At 40.8% G+C, this 15,367-nt stretch overlaps 2 protein-coding genes across 9 annotated transcripts in view; both read left to right on the top strand.

The window, feature by feature from the left end:
- The window catches only part of prex1 (phosphatidylinositol-3,4,5-trisphosphate-dependent Rac exchange factor 1), an 84,192-nt gene extending 76,521 nt beyond the window's left edge, over positions 1 to 7,671 (top strand). Inside the window, exons 34-41 of one of the 2 annotated variants that reach the window (XM_086159014.1) lie at positions 337 to 480; positions 2,022 to 2,136; positions 2,873 to 2,939; positions 3,076 to 3,120; positions 4,063 to 4,238; positions 4,440 to 4,542; positions 5,556 to 5,623; positions 5,716 to 7,671. In XM_086159014.1, coding sequence (XP_086015140.1) covers positions 337 to 480; positions 2,022 to 2,136; positions 2,873 to 2,939; positions 3,076 to 3,120; positions 4,063 to 4,238; positions 4,440 to 4,542; positions 5,556 to 5,623; positions 5,716 to 5,758 — 761 coding nt within the window. In that variant the 3' untranslated portion in view covers positions 5,759 to 7,671. The remainder of the gene's footprint in view (positions 1 to 336; positions 481 to 2,021; positions 2,137 to 2,872; positions 2,940 to 3,075; positions 3,121 to 4,062; positions 4,239 to 4,439; positions 4,543 to 5,555; positions 5,624 to 5,715) is intronic. The other variant, XM_086159015.1, reaches the window with a different exon arrangement.
- A 1,222-nt stretch (positions 7,672 to 8,893) lies between these two features.
- The window catches only part of LOC147227320 (potassium voltage-gated channel subfamily KQT member 2-like), a 45,223-nt gene continuing 38,749 nt past the window's right edge, over positions 8,894 to 15,367 (top strand). For 6 of the 7 annotated variants that reach the window (XM_086159022.1, XM_086159018.1, XM_086159021.1 and 3 more), the window contains exon 1: positions 8,894 to 9,344. In XM_086159022.1, coding sequence (XP_086015148.1) covers positions 9,049 to 9,344 — 296 coding nt within the window. In that variant the 5' untranslated portion in view covers positions 8,894 to 9,048. The remainder of the gene's footprint in view (positions 9,345 to 15,367) is intronic. The other variant, XM_086159023.1, reaches the window with a different exon arrangement.

Below are 15,367 nucleotides of genomic sequence, written 5' to 3'. Positions count from 1 at the left end.
TAAATGTTGTTTTTGTCTTATACGGACGTGTAACCCCATGTTAACTTAAATGAACTCTAAAAATATTGTAAATAAATATTAATGAATGTGTAGTTATGATTTCACTTGGAAACACAAATATAATCTTAAGAGTATGTGTGGGTATATCTATACATTTATTGAAATTTCATTGTTGTCAAATGTAGAGTATCTTTAGAAGGACTTTGTAGTGTCCCTAATAAAGCACAAAACCATTTCATTGATTTGCAGAATGAAAATGCTCCATGTATTGAGTTAGTTTTACTATCCACTGAGAATTAGTTAGTTTAATTCTACTTGCGTGTGTATGTTTTGCAGACACGCCAGTTTGTTACCAGGTGGATGGGAGCCGCCAGGCCCTGAGGGTCACCCTGTACCTGGACAGCTGTCACTTCAGTGAGCTACCCAGTCGGCTGCAAAATGGAGGCAGCCTCAAACTTCACACAGTTCTGTTCACCAGAGGTAAGAGACTTGGCAGGAATTGGGGAAACTAGCCTGGAAAACTGCAGGGAATAAGATCAATGGTTGGAAGAAACACCCCAACAGTAGCAAGTTGTGCTGGGAATTCTGCTTTCAAATATGGTCTTGTTTTTAGGAACAAAGACAGCTCGTTTTTGCTTTTCTATTTTACTTTTAAAATAGCTCGATCTGCAGTGCTCTGAAATGAATTGGCTGTTTTGAAACAATAGAACATGAAATTAAGGTCTGTTAATATAAGGAAATTTCCAATCAGAACTTCAAAATTAAGGACAAAAAAATGTTTACGTCCAAACTAAGCACAGCTGGAAGGAATTCTTATGTAGCTGAAATTGAACTTCAAAGTGAAAGATTAAAAAGTGCAGGTCAAAAATCATGTTGAAAGGGCATTTATTTTTTTTGTTCCTTTTCTCACGTTCTGTTCTTGAATATATTACCGTTATTTACCCCATTTTTATATGTGCTTATAAACTAAACTGGAAAATTGGTAGAATATGGTAGACAGACAGTCACTTCTAAGTGGGTTTTTAACTCAGGACCTGTTACTCACTTTGTAAACAAATGTGTGGAACTGCAACTTAAAAAAAAAAAACACATCTCACATCACCTTTTAGCAGCCCCTACATTTCCTGAAAGCTCTTCAAGCTTTTATTAAATTGGATTGAAGCCTTTTTCTTGCTGGCCTTGACATTCAGGTTTGCTGCCTCGCTCTTTCATTCCTCATCAGTCTCAGCTGTGAATAGTTTCATGCATCATGTCTGTCCAATCAAAGGGACATTAATTTTCCATTGGCGAGCGCCAGCTGCAAGATTGAGGCAATTATAGACCTCAGATTGTCCCTGCAAACGACGAGCTGTAACACAGCAGCGCAACTATTCAGAAGTAAAACTAAGTGGTCAGACAGCGCTGCCTACTGGAAAGCATTCTTTGTTGCAGGTCAAGGAGATTGGAAAGCGCCCTATGATTATGCAGAGGTTAAAAGAATAAATAAAATTAAATTCAGAAATAGTTTTTAACCATCTGCATGAATCAAAATATTGGGAAAATTATGCAGATAGGAAGACATTTTCTCAGGACAATGGATAAGACTTAAATTTGCTGATTTCTGAGGAATTTAATTTGTAAATATCTGAAAAAGCATGATTAATACGATCATATGAAAAGCTATCAAAAATATTGAAAAACTATCCTCATTTTTTGTTGCAGCTTCTACCCACTGTTTGCTGAATTTTTTATTGAAGTCTTTGTTTTTTTGGAATCATTACAACTTACTCTCACTCAACTTGTATTTTTATTCTCCTGTTCCTTTAATTTCTTGCAGACTGCTTGGCAGTTTCTTGCCACTTATAGGCAATGTTTTATACAGTTAGGGAATTAATGCAATAAAAAATGTGTCAGGGGAAAATAATGACATCAGCATTTCAAAATAGAGTCAGTATCAATACAATGAAAAAGTAATGCATTCAGAGAACAACATGATACCATGGATGATGAGGTAAAAATATTGGGATCTGAATGTTATCCAGCGCTGGAGCGTCCAGAAGGAGGGTCCCAGCAGGATTACATCGCAATGGAAGAGTTCCAGCAGCGCACCAACGCGGTCTCACTAGAGAAGGTCAAGGCTTACTACCGCCGACTCAGGTAGGCTTCGCCGCATTGAGGACCCTGTGGCCTTTTCGTCAGCACTCAGAACACATTTCAACCTGCAGGGATGTTCTCCCCGAGCTACTGAAGACACATACACTGATTCCACCGTTTTTAAGCAAATTGTAAATAACAGTCTTCATGAGGTATTTTGCTAGCAAGCAACAAAGACTTACTAAATCAAATTAGACAACAGCTTATTAAACATGATGATTCCAATATATACAATATAGACACACCATGTGAATTAAATACCACATGCCAACTCAGTTATCAGTTGTCCACATAATAAAACACCAAATAATCGACAAAGACAAACCTAATTGTTCTTTGAGACAAAAAGTTTCTAAATTAAACATCAGTAAAATGAAAGAAGAAAATTAGTAAAATGTAACTGAAATCCCCTGATAATGAAGTCCATATTTAAGTATTACAGTCTTAATCTAAATTCCATTTTCAGTTGCAGTTCAAATATATTGTCTATAAATGCTTTTATTAGAAGTTGAGCTTTGACAAATGTCACATAAATATACTACTGACTCCTGATATGTGCAGAGTTATACCGGGAAATGAGTCATACCGCATCAATAAATGATGTTATCTATTGTGTATCAGATTCATGCCCTGTATTCTACCCTGTGACTCTTGAACAAAGTGAGTCAGTGCGGAGAAATCATTAAACGTCGATAGCAAGTGATATGAAGACTGAAAGAAACATTTCTTTCCACAACAGGGCCTTTTACCTGGATAAGTCCAATCTCCCCACAGACTCTAACACCACGGCAATGAAGATTGACCAGGTAAACATACATTTATTGCCATGTTTTACTGATCATTAATTGTATATTTCAAAGTGTTGTTGCGAATGATTTCATTTTGTCCTAATTAAAGTCCATTTCAATACAATTCTGTGACCGAATATAAATGCAAGTACAGATACTGGGCCTTGAAGTTAGAGATCTTCAACCAAGCATTTCAAAAGTAAGATGAACTGGCATCCTGTTTCCTGCTGGAAATCCCCACTAGCTCGTCAGGGCATCCCATATTAACTCCGACTAACACCCCGACACTTCAGCAAAGGCTCTGATTAGATTAGAAGGAACCCGCTAGTGTTGCCAACTGACTGTAGCAAAACAGAAAAAAATAGTGTCACGAGATTATAACAGGATAGAACATAGTGGATGTATAAAACCTGAAATAGCACAAAGAGACGAGCACAAGGTACAAAGTTTTTATGGTTTCAACTTCCACATCTGATGCTCGACCCTTCTAACAAGTTCATCACGCTTAATAATTGAAGGACCAGTATGTAGAATTGAGTGGCATCTACCAGAAAAGTTTAAGCCAACTAAGTATAGCCAATGTTCTTCTCTAACCTTGTAAGAGAGGCTAAAATGGCTGCTTAAGTGAAACCGTGCACAATCAACCTGTATATCTGATGACGATTCATGCTCCCTTGATTTGTCTTAACCCTCCCATTTTTCAAAATTTGGTTGGCACTTATAGTAAATTAGGGAACAAATGTTGTCGAGACCATACCGGTGCAATATGGTGGACTCACACCGAGCTAATCAATAGCCAGTGATTCTGGATTTGAAGAGATTTGTAAAAAGCTATCGTTTCATTTTGTTCCCGAAGATCCACTGAATCCTTTATATTGGTCCTTTAAGATCCCTCATGTGGTTTAAGATAACACCACATGTTCTAAAGGCACATCAGCCTAGATCAATTAAAGTTGGATTTTAGGTGTTAAATATTCCGAGTGTTGCCTCAAGCTTTAAATATATCCAAAAAATCAAAGTTTGATTTAAACCGGTGACATTTTCCCTCACTGATGACTTTACGATTGGTTTCGCTAATATGGCCGCTGATTATTTACTGTTTTATCGTATCCTCCAATGTGACCCTCAATTACTCTCACAGTTGCTGCGGCCACTCAACACACTGGACGACCTTTGTCGGCTCATGCAGTCGTATGTCAACGTGCGACCGAGCGCCCACGGCCACCCGTCAGGTGTCAGCGTGCTGTGTGTGTCCTCTGAGCTGTGCAACCGCCTGGGAGCCTGCCACATCACCATGTGTGCGACAGGCATGCAGAGGTCAGTCTGGCCGCCGCCCAGCAACACTTAACTGCTGTCAGCCGCAATATAGCCTCACACAGAGTGGATGACATGCACTTCTACAGTGAAGCTTTATATCGCTGAATTAATTTGCCGTTGGCACGTACAAGCAACCCTCCAATACAAGTCTGTCGGTGAAGGACGCGCAGTGCTGACCCTTTTGCCCTTTGCTCTTTGCAGATGTACCCTCAGCGTGACGCTGGAGCAGGCAATGATCCTGGCCAGGAACCATGGTCTCATGCCGCGCTGCATCATGCAGACCATGGACATCATGCGCAAGCAGGTAAACCACAGAGGACAAAGCAGGACCTGGAGGAGATTTCAGTCTTTTCCTGGAGTTAATATGTTTGCATTATGGTCTTAGTACATATTTCATTCTAGCACTTATATCAAGCCAAAAGTAGGTGAACATTATAAAGTAATTAATAAAATATTGTAGACAAGAGGCAGAAATTGAGAATGTATATACCTCAATTGCAATGTAATACAATGACTTACCTGGGTTCCTGCAAATCCTGAAAGTCTGAATAAAGCAACGCTTTAATTGAAATTGAAAAGTCTCAAATCCAAAGTCACTGAAGTGCAAGGGTGGATTTCTGATCAACAAATATCATAAAGTCTTCGTAAACCAATGAAAACACCTTTTTTTTTTTTTTATTCAAACAAGACCTTTCTGTTTTGGAACTTTGAGGTAGCAGGATGGGCACTCTTATTACATAAACTACAAATTTCCAGCTTAAATCAGTGTGGATTGTTACCTGCTGGTTTAAAATGTTGTAAGTGATTGATTTTCTCTCTTAAGATGTCATTTCTGCTGGGTTTAGATTTCAGTATCGCTTAAATAAAGATAAATCATTTGATAAAATCATATTGATGAATTTTACTTCAATTCGGTGTTCTATTCTCTATTTAATTTCCCTGGTGACATATGAGCAGTAATTAATATTGTCAAAGACCTGGCCTTGGCTTTTTGAAAGTTAGCAAGATGTTAAGCTGCCTTGACTAGAGAACTTATCCAGACAGAGAGGTCAGTGTTGTGATCTGACAGTAGGATTCCCTCTTGATATATCTGCTCTGGAATCATATTACTCCCTTTATGTCTTTATATTTTATCATAACTTTTGACATATACTGTCAGTGTTTGGTCTGTGCTTCATCTCCCGATAGGCAGGATGTTTTAACATGTGATTTTCTGTTTGTAAATTGATATTCAAAAAAGGCTTTTGAGCATTTCGATTTGTAAGCTTCTACATGTCTGCTACAGTATGTTAAAAGCATGTTTGGTTGTAATCCCAGGGTGCCAGAGTTGAACTCTCTGCTAAAAACCTCAAGGTAATGGACCAGATGCCTCCGTCAGCCCCAAGGTACATTTTCACTTCACCTCTGCCTTCAAGTGATGGCTGAATTTGTGGTTCATAAAGAGTGGGCTTCCTTCATCACTCCTTCTCTTCAACAGGCTCTTCAAGCTGTGTCTGCCCCCTTCAGATGGAGAGCTCTAACAGGGAGCCATCATAGGGGGGCGGGGGGCTGAATGTGGACCAGGAAAATAGTCATGCCGCTTTCCTTCCTAAAGACACTGCCGATGGACAGACCCTTGACAACCAATGCTCAAGTTATACAGGGATCATTCCAGTTTGGAAATCACTAGAGTCTTCAATGCAACATCCCCTTCATCAACACTCTGGTGGATAATGCTAGCCAGCGGGGGGGCAGCTTTTGAGACTGGTCAGGTGCTGGATATGATGAGAAGTCACAGAGAAAATATTACCGGGCAGGTTGTCTGTGAATCGTGGCAATGCAAAATTTAAGTGGAAAAAATATCAAAAGGAGATTTCTGCGTACGAACTCCTGAGCTATTTGTATTAACTGGATTAACCAACCTACCTGTCGACTGCCGTCTAAGATGCAAAAGGTGTCCGTCTCGTCTCGGGCAGCGACCGTCTCCTCTGTCAGGTCTCCCGAGGCTCAATGTTTGGACCCAAAGTGATGTAGAACGCGCTGGCGTCTGATTATGGGCTTTGCAGGGCGTCAAAGTGAGACAGTGCGATGGATGTTGTGGGGCTGCTCTTACTTCAGCCCGTTGCATGTGGTTACTGTGCAATTACTGTAGGTTTAGTGTGAGTACTGTATTACTACACTTTATGAAGGATAGTTATTTATTGTGTCTGGAAGGAGCATTTTTATCCCTTACTTCGGCTATATCAGGTATTAAAGAGTCTAAAAGCATTCCAGCCTACATATTGAACAGTATTTAAAGGACCAATGGCATGCAATTTTTAACCATAACTGCTTGTGTATTTCTATTTATGTGTAGGGAATTCGATTATGTTAGGACATCTTACATTAAATCTTCAGGGAGCTCAAGGGAGGGAAGAGAAGACAAAGCTAGCTTATCAGAATCAGGACAACGGATGCTAAAACAAACGCACCAGGCTGTAGTTTCTTTTATTTTATTTTTGGTCAAGTCAGCAAGTTGGGATATTTAATCATTGTTGTTAAATTATTAATATATTAATTAGAATGTGCCAGAGGGATGGTTGCCTTTGGTCAACTTTGACATTTTTATTTCCAATACATGTTGGACATGTTTATTGGCTTTTAAGTTGTCATGAGTATCATCATAAAAATAAGCTCAATGATCAGTCCAGTCACATGGAAGTGTTAGCAAAAAGTACTGTAAAGAGTCACTAGAGGATGTAAACAAAGGGATCGTTTCAGGACTGAAATACAGTAACAATATTTACTGAAGATTTTTGTACATACAAATTGTAACCATGACAGAGGAAAGGCCTGAGTCTTACAACTGAAGAGTAATATTATGAGTCAGATTGATTATTTTTATGGAGATAATATAGTTGTTTTTTTTTTTTTTGTGCGTGTGTGTGTTTTGACTGTTCATCTGAGGACAAGATGAGTGTAACCTCACTGACTACAGGATTTTGACTGTTGTACCGTTTGACATGCATTTCTGTCTTTGACATGCTGCCCTCATTATGCTGATTATAAACATTTAATTTTATTAATTCAATGTCATTGAAAAGCAGCAAGTGACATTAACAATTTTTATCTCAGCTGACAAATAATTTTGGATACCGCTGCATTGGATAACTGCATTTTTCTCCTGGTTCCCATGTCTAATTTGCAATTCGTTCAATTGTTCATTGCTTAACTAACTTGTGTATCGGCAGATTAAATTAGCAAATGGACGCAGCATGTCAGTGTAGCTGGACAAACAAATATGTCACTGATTATGCATTTCTTTACATTATTCTAACATTTCATTGTTGTATATACTTTATTTGCAATTTTATGTTGCTTGAAAATAACTGTACAAAGGATCTTTGTGGAATCTTTCTAAAATTATCATTGTAAATGCAATCTTAACAGACTAGTAAATAAAATGTTCACAGCACGACTAGTGTTTGGTGCTGAACATTATGATATTTCATTCCTACTCACAGAAGAAGTTGTGGTAACCTTATCTTTAATTGTCCTCATTCCTTGTAACTGTTTAATTTCAGTGCTGGACAACGATCAGTGTTGGATTTTGGATTTTTTTTTTTTCCCTACAATGAAATCTGTATTTTTTTCCTCTGTGCTGAAAAAGTAGTCAAACAAATAGTCAAATGTAAATGTAAAATGTAATATGATTCTATTAATACGTTACACAAATGACAGGAAAGGGATTACCTAAAGTGAAGAAAAAATTGCTGCACTCTTAACAAAGAAAGTTAAAAAGAAATAAACAGGAAATTAGAAAGGCCAAATGTGCCAAAATATCAGAAATCAGCATGGAATGACCAGAAAGTCTGCGTGAGACAGGTAAGTAGGTATATGAAAACATCCCGAAAAGTAGTGATAAGAACAAACAAATTTTCAACTGCTTTTCTTAAACAATTCACAAATAAAGTTTTGATTATGCTACTATGTTAGATGGAGGGGGGGACTTCATTTAGAAGTCTTATTATTCTAAGGAAACTCATGTTTTTACTACGTTGTATCTCACATGAGATGTTCCACACCTAAAAGGACGTTATATTTAACCTCATTTAAGAACTTGCCTTTGTTTGAATGTCTTAAAAATGGGAGACTGAGAAGGACCGTCCATCATGCAACGAACCTGAAGTAAAGCCCGGGCTCCTCACCCAGTGCTTCTTTTTTTTTTATCTTTCACCAGAATCTCTGTCAGTACAGCAGGTCTGCAAGAAGCTGTCCTGATATTTACAGAAAAAACATAATTCACCCACAGCCAGGCTCAACCTCCCAGTCGTCTCATCCCACCTCCACGTTGCTTTTGACTGAAACCTCCTGCGTGGAAAGGCCAACTGATGGTTGCGGGTGAAAGTCTGAATTGACCTTTCCATGATAAAGGGCCTCCTTTTGCCTAAAAGGAAAGGAGTTTAAAATTGATGTATAAATCTATGGAGCACGTTCCTCCTTACCAGGAGGAAGATGCGAATGAATATTGCATGAGGCTGCATCTGGGCGGAGAGGCGCAGATGTTCCCGGGCGGAGGAGAAACAACTTCCCCTCAAACGGAGTGACGCTTCTTTCACCGGCAGTTACATTCCTGCCGGGTAACGTGATTTAAACCGGGAAGTGTGAGTCCGGTGTGTCGGTCGACCGGAAGGAGGGATAACGGTGATTTCCGCAGCTGGCTTTCCGAGCGGTACCGACAGCCACCGCATTCGCGAGCAGGCGCCTCGCTCGCACAACCCATCGGCACCGGTGATGCATCCCTGCGGCGACGGCACGGACAGCTTCCCGGTAGAGTCGCCTCCGCTCTAGAATGGTGCAGAAATCTCTCAACGGCGGGGTTTACCCAACTCAAGCCGGGGAGAGGAAGCACAAGGTCGGCTTCGTGGGCTTGGACCCGGGGGCTCCGGAGTCCAGCAGGGATGGGGCGCTGCTCATTGCGGGCTCGGAGACCAAGAGGAGCAGCATCCTCTGCAGACCGAGATCCAGCATCTCCGCCGGGAGACCCAGACCCACCAAGAAGAAGGCCAGCTATAGGAAATTGCAGAATTTTCTCTACAATGCGCTGGAGAGACCCCGGGGCTGGGCGTTCGTCTACCACGCTTATGTGTAAGTCTTGTCTCGACGTGTTGATCCCCATCAAGGCCTCTGATTTGTCTGCAAGTGTGTTTATCATTAATCTTTTTCAAATGGGTTCACCTCCCGGGGAAGGGTTTTTTGGTTCACCTGCTCAAGTCCTGCCACAACTCATTCATTGCGATATTTGTCTGCCAACCTCGTGTAACGGTCCCACGTACGGCTCTCCCGACCGGAGAGAGGAGGCGCCGCGGCGGCTGCTGTTTCAGCACCGAGCTGGGCGGACAGCTCCGCCGCAGGCCGTGTGCGCACCGTCATGTTCGTACGGTACCGGGCGGATCGGGATCTGGCCTGACTCATGCGTCCCGGTGGTGCCGTTTCAAGAGTTGTGTGAACTTTGAACCCTCGCCTGGAGTTGAAACCTTCTGCCAGAGATGATTTCCTGCTTCATTTACATTGATAAACAAATTTTGGGTGAACGTTGAAAAGCATTGAGGCTCAGCTCAAACTGGGGCTGGGCCCACTTCCAGATCTAGATATTCATTCATTTATTTTACTGCAAGAGATTATCCATGAAATAATAGCGAAGGATAACCAAAAAACGCTCTACGAATCAGTGAGAAATTAGTTAGTAGCCCATTTCAAATTATTCTATGATTATTTGAAGGAGAGAGGTTGATTTGCTGTGGTGATCCATGAAGGGAGTAGCCAGAAATAAAAGAAAAAGAAGTTGATCATTTTTGAATAAGGGACTTATTTCTCTCTTGCGTTTGAAGTACTTTTGTTACTGCTAGTGTTGACAATTCTTTGTTTCAATAAATGTTTATAGTACATTTGAAAAAAGAATCTCAAAGTCAATTGTTTGGTCACCAAATCCCGCCAAATGATCGAATATCATCTGAATATTTTAGAAGTTAGTCCACAGAACAACAAGAAATCATGTAAAACAGGTCAAGAAATTCCTCAAGACTTACTTACCTTGTGGCAAAAGTCTGTGTCTCTTTTACTTGGTAGGTCAGCGTCTGATAACTTTCAGAACCCCATTTTAGTTAAGTTGAAGGTTGGTTAATACAAATTCTTTGTAAGCCAAAGGCCTGGGTTAACAACGACAGTTATTGGAGCCTTTAGCCTAGAGGCTACTAGTGGAAATTGGGTTACTGTGGATCGAAGAAGGTAAGGTGGAAGGATCGTTCAGAAGCAGAGAGAGAAGATGAAACCCAATAGTCAGGGGGTAGTCGGGACTTTGAATATTGGGACGATGGCAGGAAAAGCCAAAGAGTTGGTTGACATGATACAGTGAAGGAAGATGGATATAGTGCGTGTCCAGGAGACCAGGTGGAAAGGTAGCAACGACAGAAGCTTAGGTGCAGGTATTAAGTTGTACTACTATGATACTGATAGGAAGAGAAATGGAGTAGGCATTATCTTGAAGGAGGAATTTGTAAGGAATCACTTGGAGGTGAAGAGTATCAGAAAGACTTATGAGTCTGAAGGTGTATGGTGGCTGATGTATGGAGGCTGATGGTGTATGGTGGTAGAATTTGCAAAAAACATAGAAATGACTGTAGTGAATACTTTTTTCCAGAAGAGGCAGGAACATAGGGATCATTTATAAAAGCGGAGGTATGAGCATGCAGGTAGACTACATCTTGTAAAGATGTTGTAATCTGAAGGAGATCCCTGACTGAAAGTAATGGCAGATGAGTGTGTAGCCAGACAACATATGATGTTGGTTTGTAGGATGAATCCGGTGACGAAAAAGATGAAGAGGACAAAGGGAGAGCAGAAGATAAAGTGGTGGAAGCTGAAAAGGGAGGAGTGCTGTATGGTTCTGGGGGGGGGTTCTGGGTGGACAGGGAAATCAACTCCAGCTAATGCGATCAGGGAGACCGGTAGTAACATATTTGGTTTGTCGTCTGGAAGGAACGTAGACAAGGAGACTTGGTGGTGGAACGAGAAAGTACAGGAGTATAAACAGAGATTGAGGTAGCAAAGGAAAAGTGGGATACTTCGGAAACAGAAGAGAGCAGACATGAAAACATGGAGGTGGCAAAGGCCTAACACAGTATTTAAGTTGACTTGCATGCTACGTTGGAAAGTAAAGAGGGAGAATGATTTTTGGAGGTTGTCCATGCAGGGAGATAGGGTGTGCAACCGGTTTCGGTGATTAAGGATAGAGAAGGAAATGTATTGATAAATGCTATAAGGGTGATGGGAAGATGGAAAAAGCCCTCTGAAGACCAGATGAATGAGAAAAATGAAAGTGAGCGAAAGGTAGAAAAGGTGACAAATGTGGGCTACGAATTAGTGGAGATTAGTGAAGGTGAATTTAGGAGGACATTGAAGAGGATGAAGAGTGGAAAGGTCGTTGGTCCTGATGATATGCCTGCGGAGGTACCGAAGTGTCTAGGAGAGGCAGCTGTAGAGTTTCTGGTTAATTTAACAGAATTTTAGAGAGGGAGAAGTTGCCTTAGGACTGGGAAAGACATGTGATGGTGCCTGTTTTTAAAAATAAGGCTGATGTGCAGAATTGCGGTAAATATAGAGGAATCGAGTTGATGACCCACACAATGAAGTTATGGTAAAGTTGTTGAAACCATAGAGGAAAAGTCAGCATTTTTAAGCAATAGTAAGGCTTCATGCCTAGAAAGAGTACGACATATGCATTGTTTGCCTAAGAATGCTGTTAGAGAAGATCAGAAAGAGTTACATTGCACTTTTGTAGATCTAGAAATACCATGGTGCCAAATAAGGAACTATGGTATTGTATGAGGAAGTGTGGAGTGACAGATGAGTATGTTAGACCGGTAAAGGACACGTGTTTGAGCTGTAAGACAGGGGTGAAGTGTGCTGTAGGTGTGACAGAGAAGTTCAAGGTGGAGGTGGGAATACATCAGCGGCCCTGAGCCTCTTAATCATTGCCCTGGTGATGGACAGGCTGATAGATGAGGTGACACAGGAAACCCTGTGGACCATGATGTTTGTAGATGACATTGTGATCTGTAGTAGAAGCAAGGAGCAGGTGGAGGGAAATCTCAACAAGTCGAGCAATGAAGTTTAGTCAGAGCAAGAATACAGAATACATGTGTGTGAATGAGAGGGACCTAACTGGAGCGGTGTGGCTGCAGGGAGTCAAGATAAAGAAGGTGGAGGATTTTTAGTCCAGATGAATGGAGTGTAGAATATAGATGGAGAAACAGGGTCAGGCAGGTTGAAACACCTGGAGAAAAGTGTCAGAATATCCATCAGAATGAAGGGAAACGTATACAAGACAGTGGTGGGACTAGCAATTTTGTACGGTTTAGAGACAGTGACATTGAGGAAAAGAAAGGAAGCAGAGCTGGATGTAGCAGAGATTGATATTTTGAGGTTCTCTTTGGGAGTGACTGACAAGGATGGAGAGGATCAGGAATGAGTCCATCGGAAGAACAGCACATGTTAGATGCTGAGAAATAAGATCAGTGAGATGAGACTGCAATGGTTTGGTCATGTACAGGGGAGGTTAGTGAATATATTGGTAGAAGGATGCTGAGGTTAGAACCGCCAGGCAGGAAGCATAGAGGAAGACCAAAGAGAAAATTTATGGATGTAGTAAAAAAGGACATGAAGTTAGTTGATGTGAAAGAAGGGGACACAGAGAATAGGGTTAGATAGATGAGGTAGATTCATTGTGGCAGCCCTGAAGGGAAAAGCAAAAAGGGAAAGATGTGCTCACGAAGTTTTGATTACAAAATTAGTCCCGTAAATGGAAAAAAAAAAAAAAAAAAGGAAAAAATCAACAAAAAAATCACAACTTTTGTGATGCGTATCACTAGATTGACAGTAAAATCATGTCTCAGTTTTATGAAAAAAATCAATATGATTTGACACACATCAATGTGATGCCCAACATGATATGATTCTTGAAATGTGCTGACACTTCAAGGCTCTTGTAAAGTACTATATCCCAGACTAGCTTAGTAAACGCATATTTGTTTATTAATATAAGCTCTGTTCTGCAGCATAGGCTGGTACAGGGTGGTTGGTGTGTTCACCCCTGTCTAATTTGGTGTACAGTCGGCAGAGTGGAGTTGAAATGGCAACAGCATTAAGGAATTCACTGGCACAGCAGATCTGGTCCCTTGAGATGACTGCACGCCTTGAAGAAAGCCTGCACGTTAATGTGAAACCATACACACAACTCACAGTGGGCCCGAGGCCACAGTTGAAATATCGACTAAATTCTTCCCCTCTTGCAATTTGGAGAATCGTCATTGACCGTTGATGCTTTTAGACGGTCATACTCTTTTGTTTAATGCAGGAAGTGCAGCATTAGCGCGCTATCAGAAGCATATGAGCCAAACACATGCACATTATTGTCTATGTTGCAGAAACACCTTGTGAGGAAAGGGGGCACAGTACATGACCCTGGGGGTGATACAAAAACCAACATTTCTATTTCACTGAACTTAATCATTCAGAGACTGAGAACATTAGTTTTGAGAAAAGGCAGATTTGCTTTTCATCTGGTTCAATAGAATAGACAAAGAGCACAATGACCACTATGGCTACACACACATCAGCAGAAAATAAGGTTTTTGTTAGAGATACATTTGGTGCACCATTAAAGATAGACAAGTTTTCCTCCCAAATGATGATAGCACCATCTTATCCCAATGATAAATCTGATGATGAACCTTTAGCTTTCAGTAGCAAGAGAGCATGCAGCCTTTGTTTACTCAAATTTTTAAATGAGAGGATTTTGGTGGGATCATGTCTCGTCTTTTGGGTTTTCTCACAAACAATGAGCAGAACTGCATGAGGAGCCTCCTGATTTTCTCAATGGTTTCTTGCAGATTCTGAATTGTTCTTGAGGTGAAAAATAGAAAATGATTGCTGTTTTGTGATAGGTAAACTACAAACACAATGACGAACGTGGAAACAGGATTTTGAAGTGGCCAAACTAAAACAACAGCATCCACAGACAGAGGACTAGGATATGGGAGTGAAAACTTGGGGATATTAAATCTCTTAGTGATAGCTGCATCAAACATTTTGTTACCAGTGAGAAAAATAGCACTGTCTTGATATGAAAGTGTAATCCACGGCAAAATCTCAGTGTCACAACATTCAGGTTTCCTGCTACAGACTGATGTACAGAGGGGAGAACAAGTATTTGACAGACTGCTGATTTTTCATCTTTTCCCACTAGCAAAACAGTTAGAGGTCTGTCATTTTTATTATAGGTACTCTTTAACTGTGAGTGACAGAATCTAAAACAAAAATCCAGAAAAACCCATTGTATGAATTTTAAGTAATTAATTTGCTTTTTATTGCATGACATACTGTAAGTATTTGATTACCTGCCGACAAGTAAGATTTGCAGCTCTCACAGATCTATAAGTTCTTCTTTAAGAAGCCCTCCTGATCTCCACTCATTACCTGAATTAACTGCACCAGTTTGAACTCCCTACCTGTATAAAAGACAGCTGTTCACACACTCAATCAAACAAATGCCAACCTCTCCACGATGGCCAAGACCAAAGAGCTGTGTTAAGGACCTGTGGGATAATATTGTAGACGTGCACAAGGCTGAGATGGGCAACAGGACAAGAGGCAAGCAGCTCAATGAGAAGGCAACAACTGTTGGCACAATTATTAGACAATGGAAGAAATTCAAGATCTCCCTTGGTTTGGGGCTCCATGCAAGCTCTCAACTCTGGGATCAGCCCAGAACTACATGGCCGGAGCTGGTCAATGACCTGCAAAGAGCTAGGACCACAGTCTCAAATAAAACCATTAGTAACACACTACGCAGTCATGGGTTAAAATCCTGCAACACTCCTGCAAGGTCCCCCTGCTCAAGCCAGCACATGTCCAGGCCCATCTGAAGTTTGCCAATGACCATCTTGATGATCCAGAGGAGGAATAGAAGAAGGTCATGTGGTTTGATGAGACACAAATACAGCTTTTTGGTCTAAACTCGACGCAGCGTGTTTGCAGGAAGAAGAAGGATGAGTAGAACCCTAAGAATACCATTCCAACTGTGAAGCATGGAGATGGAAACACATTCTTCG

This window comes from Fistularia commersonii, chromosome 14, assembly GCF_037954325.1.
Source record: "Fistularia commersonii isolate RoL2024-O1a breed Wild chromosome 14, RoL_Fcom_v1.0, whole genome shotgun sequence".
In the NCBI taxonomy this organism is placed as follows: Eukaryota; Metazoa; Chordata; class Actinopteri; order Syngnathiformes; family Fistulariidae; genus Fistularia; species Fistularia commersonii.
This window is presented reverse-complemented; position numbering and strand designations above follow the sequence as displayed.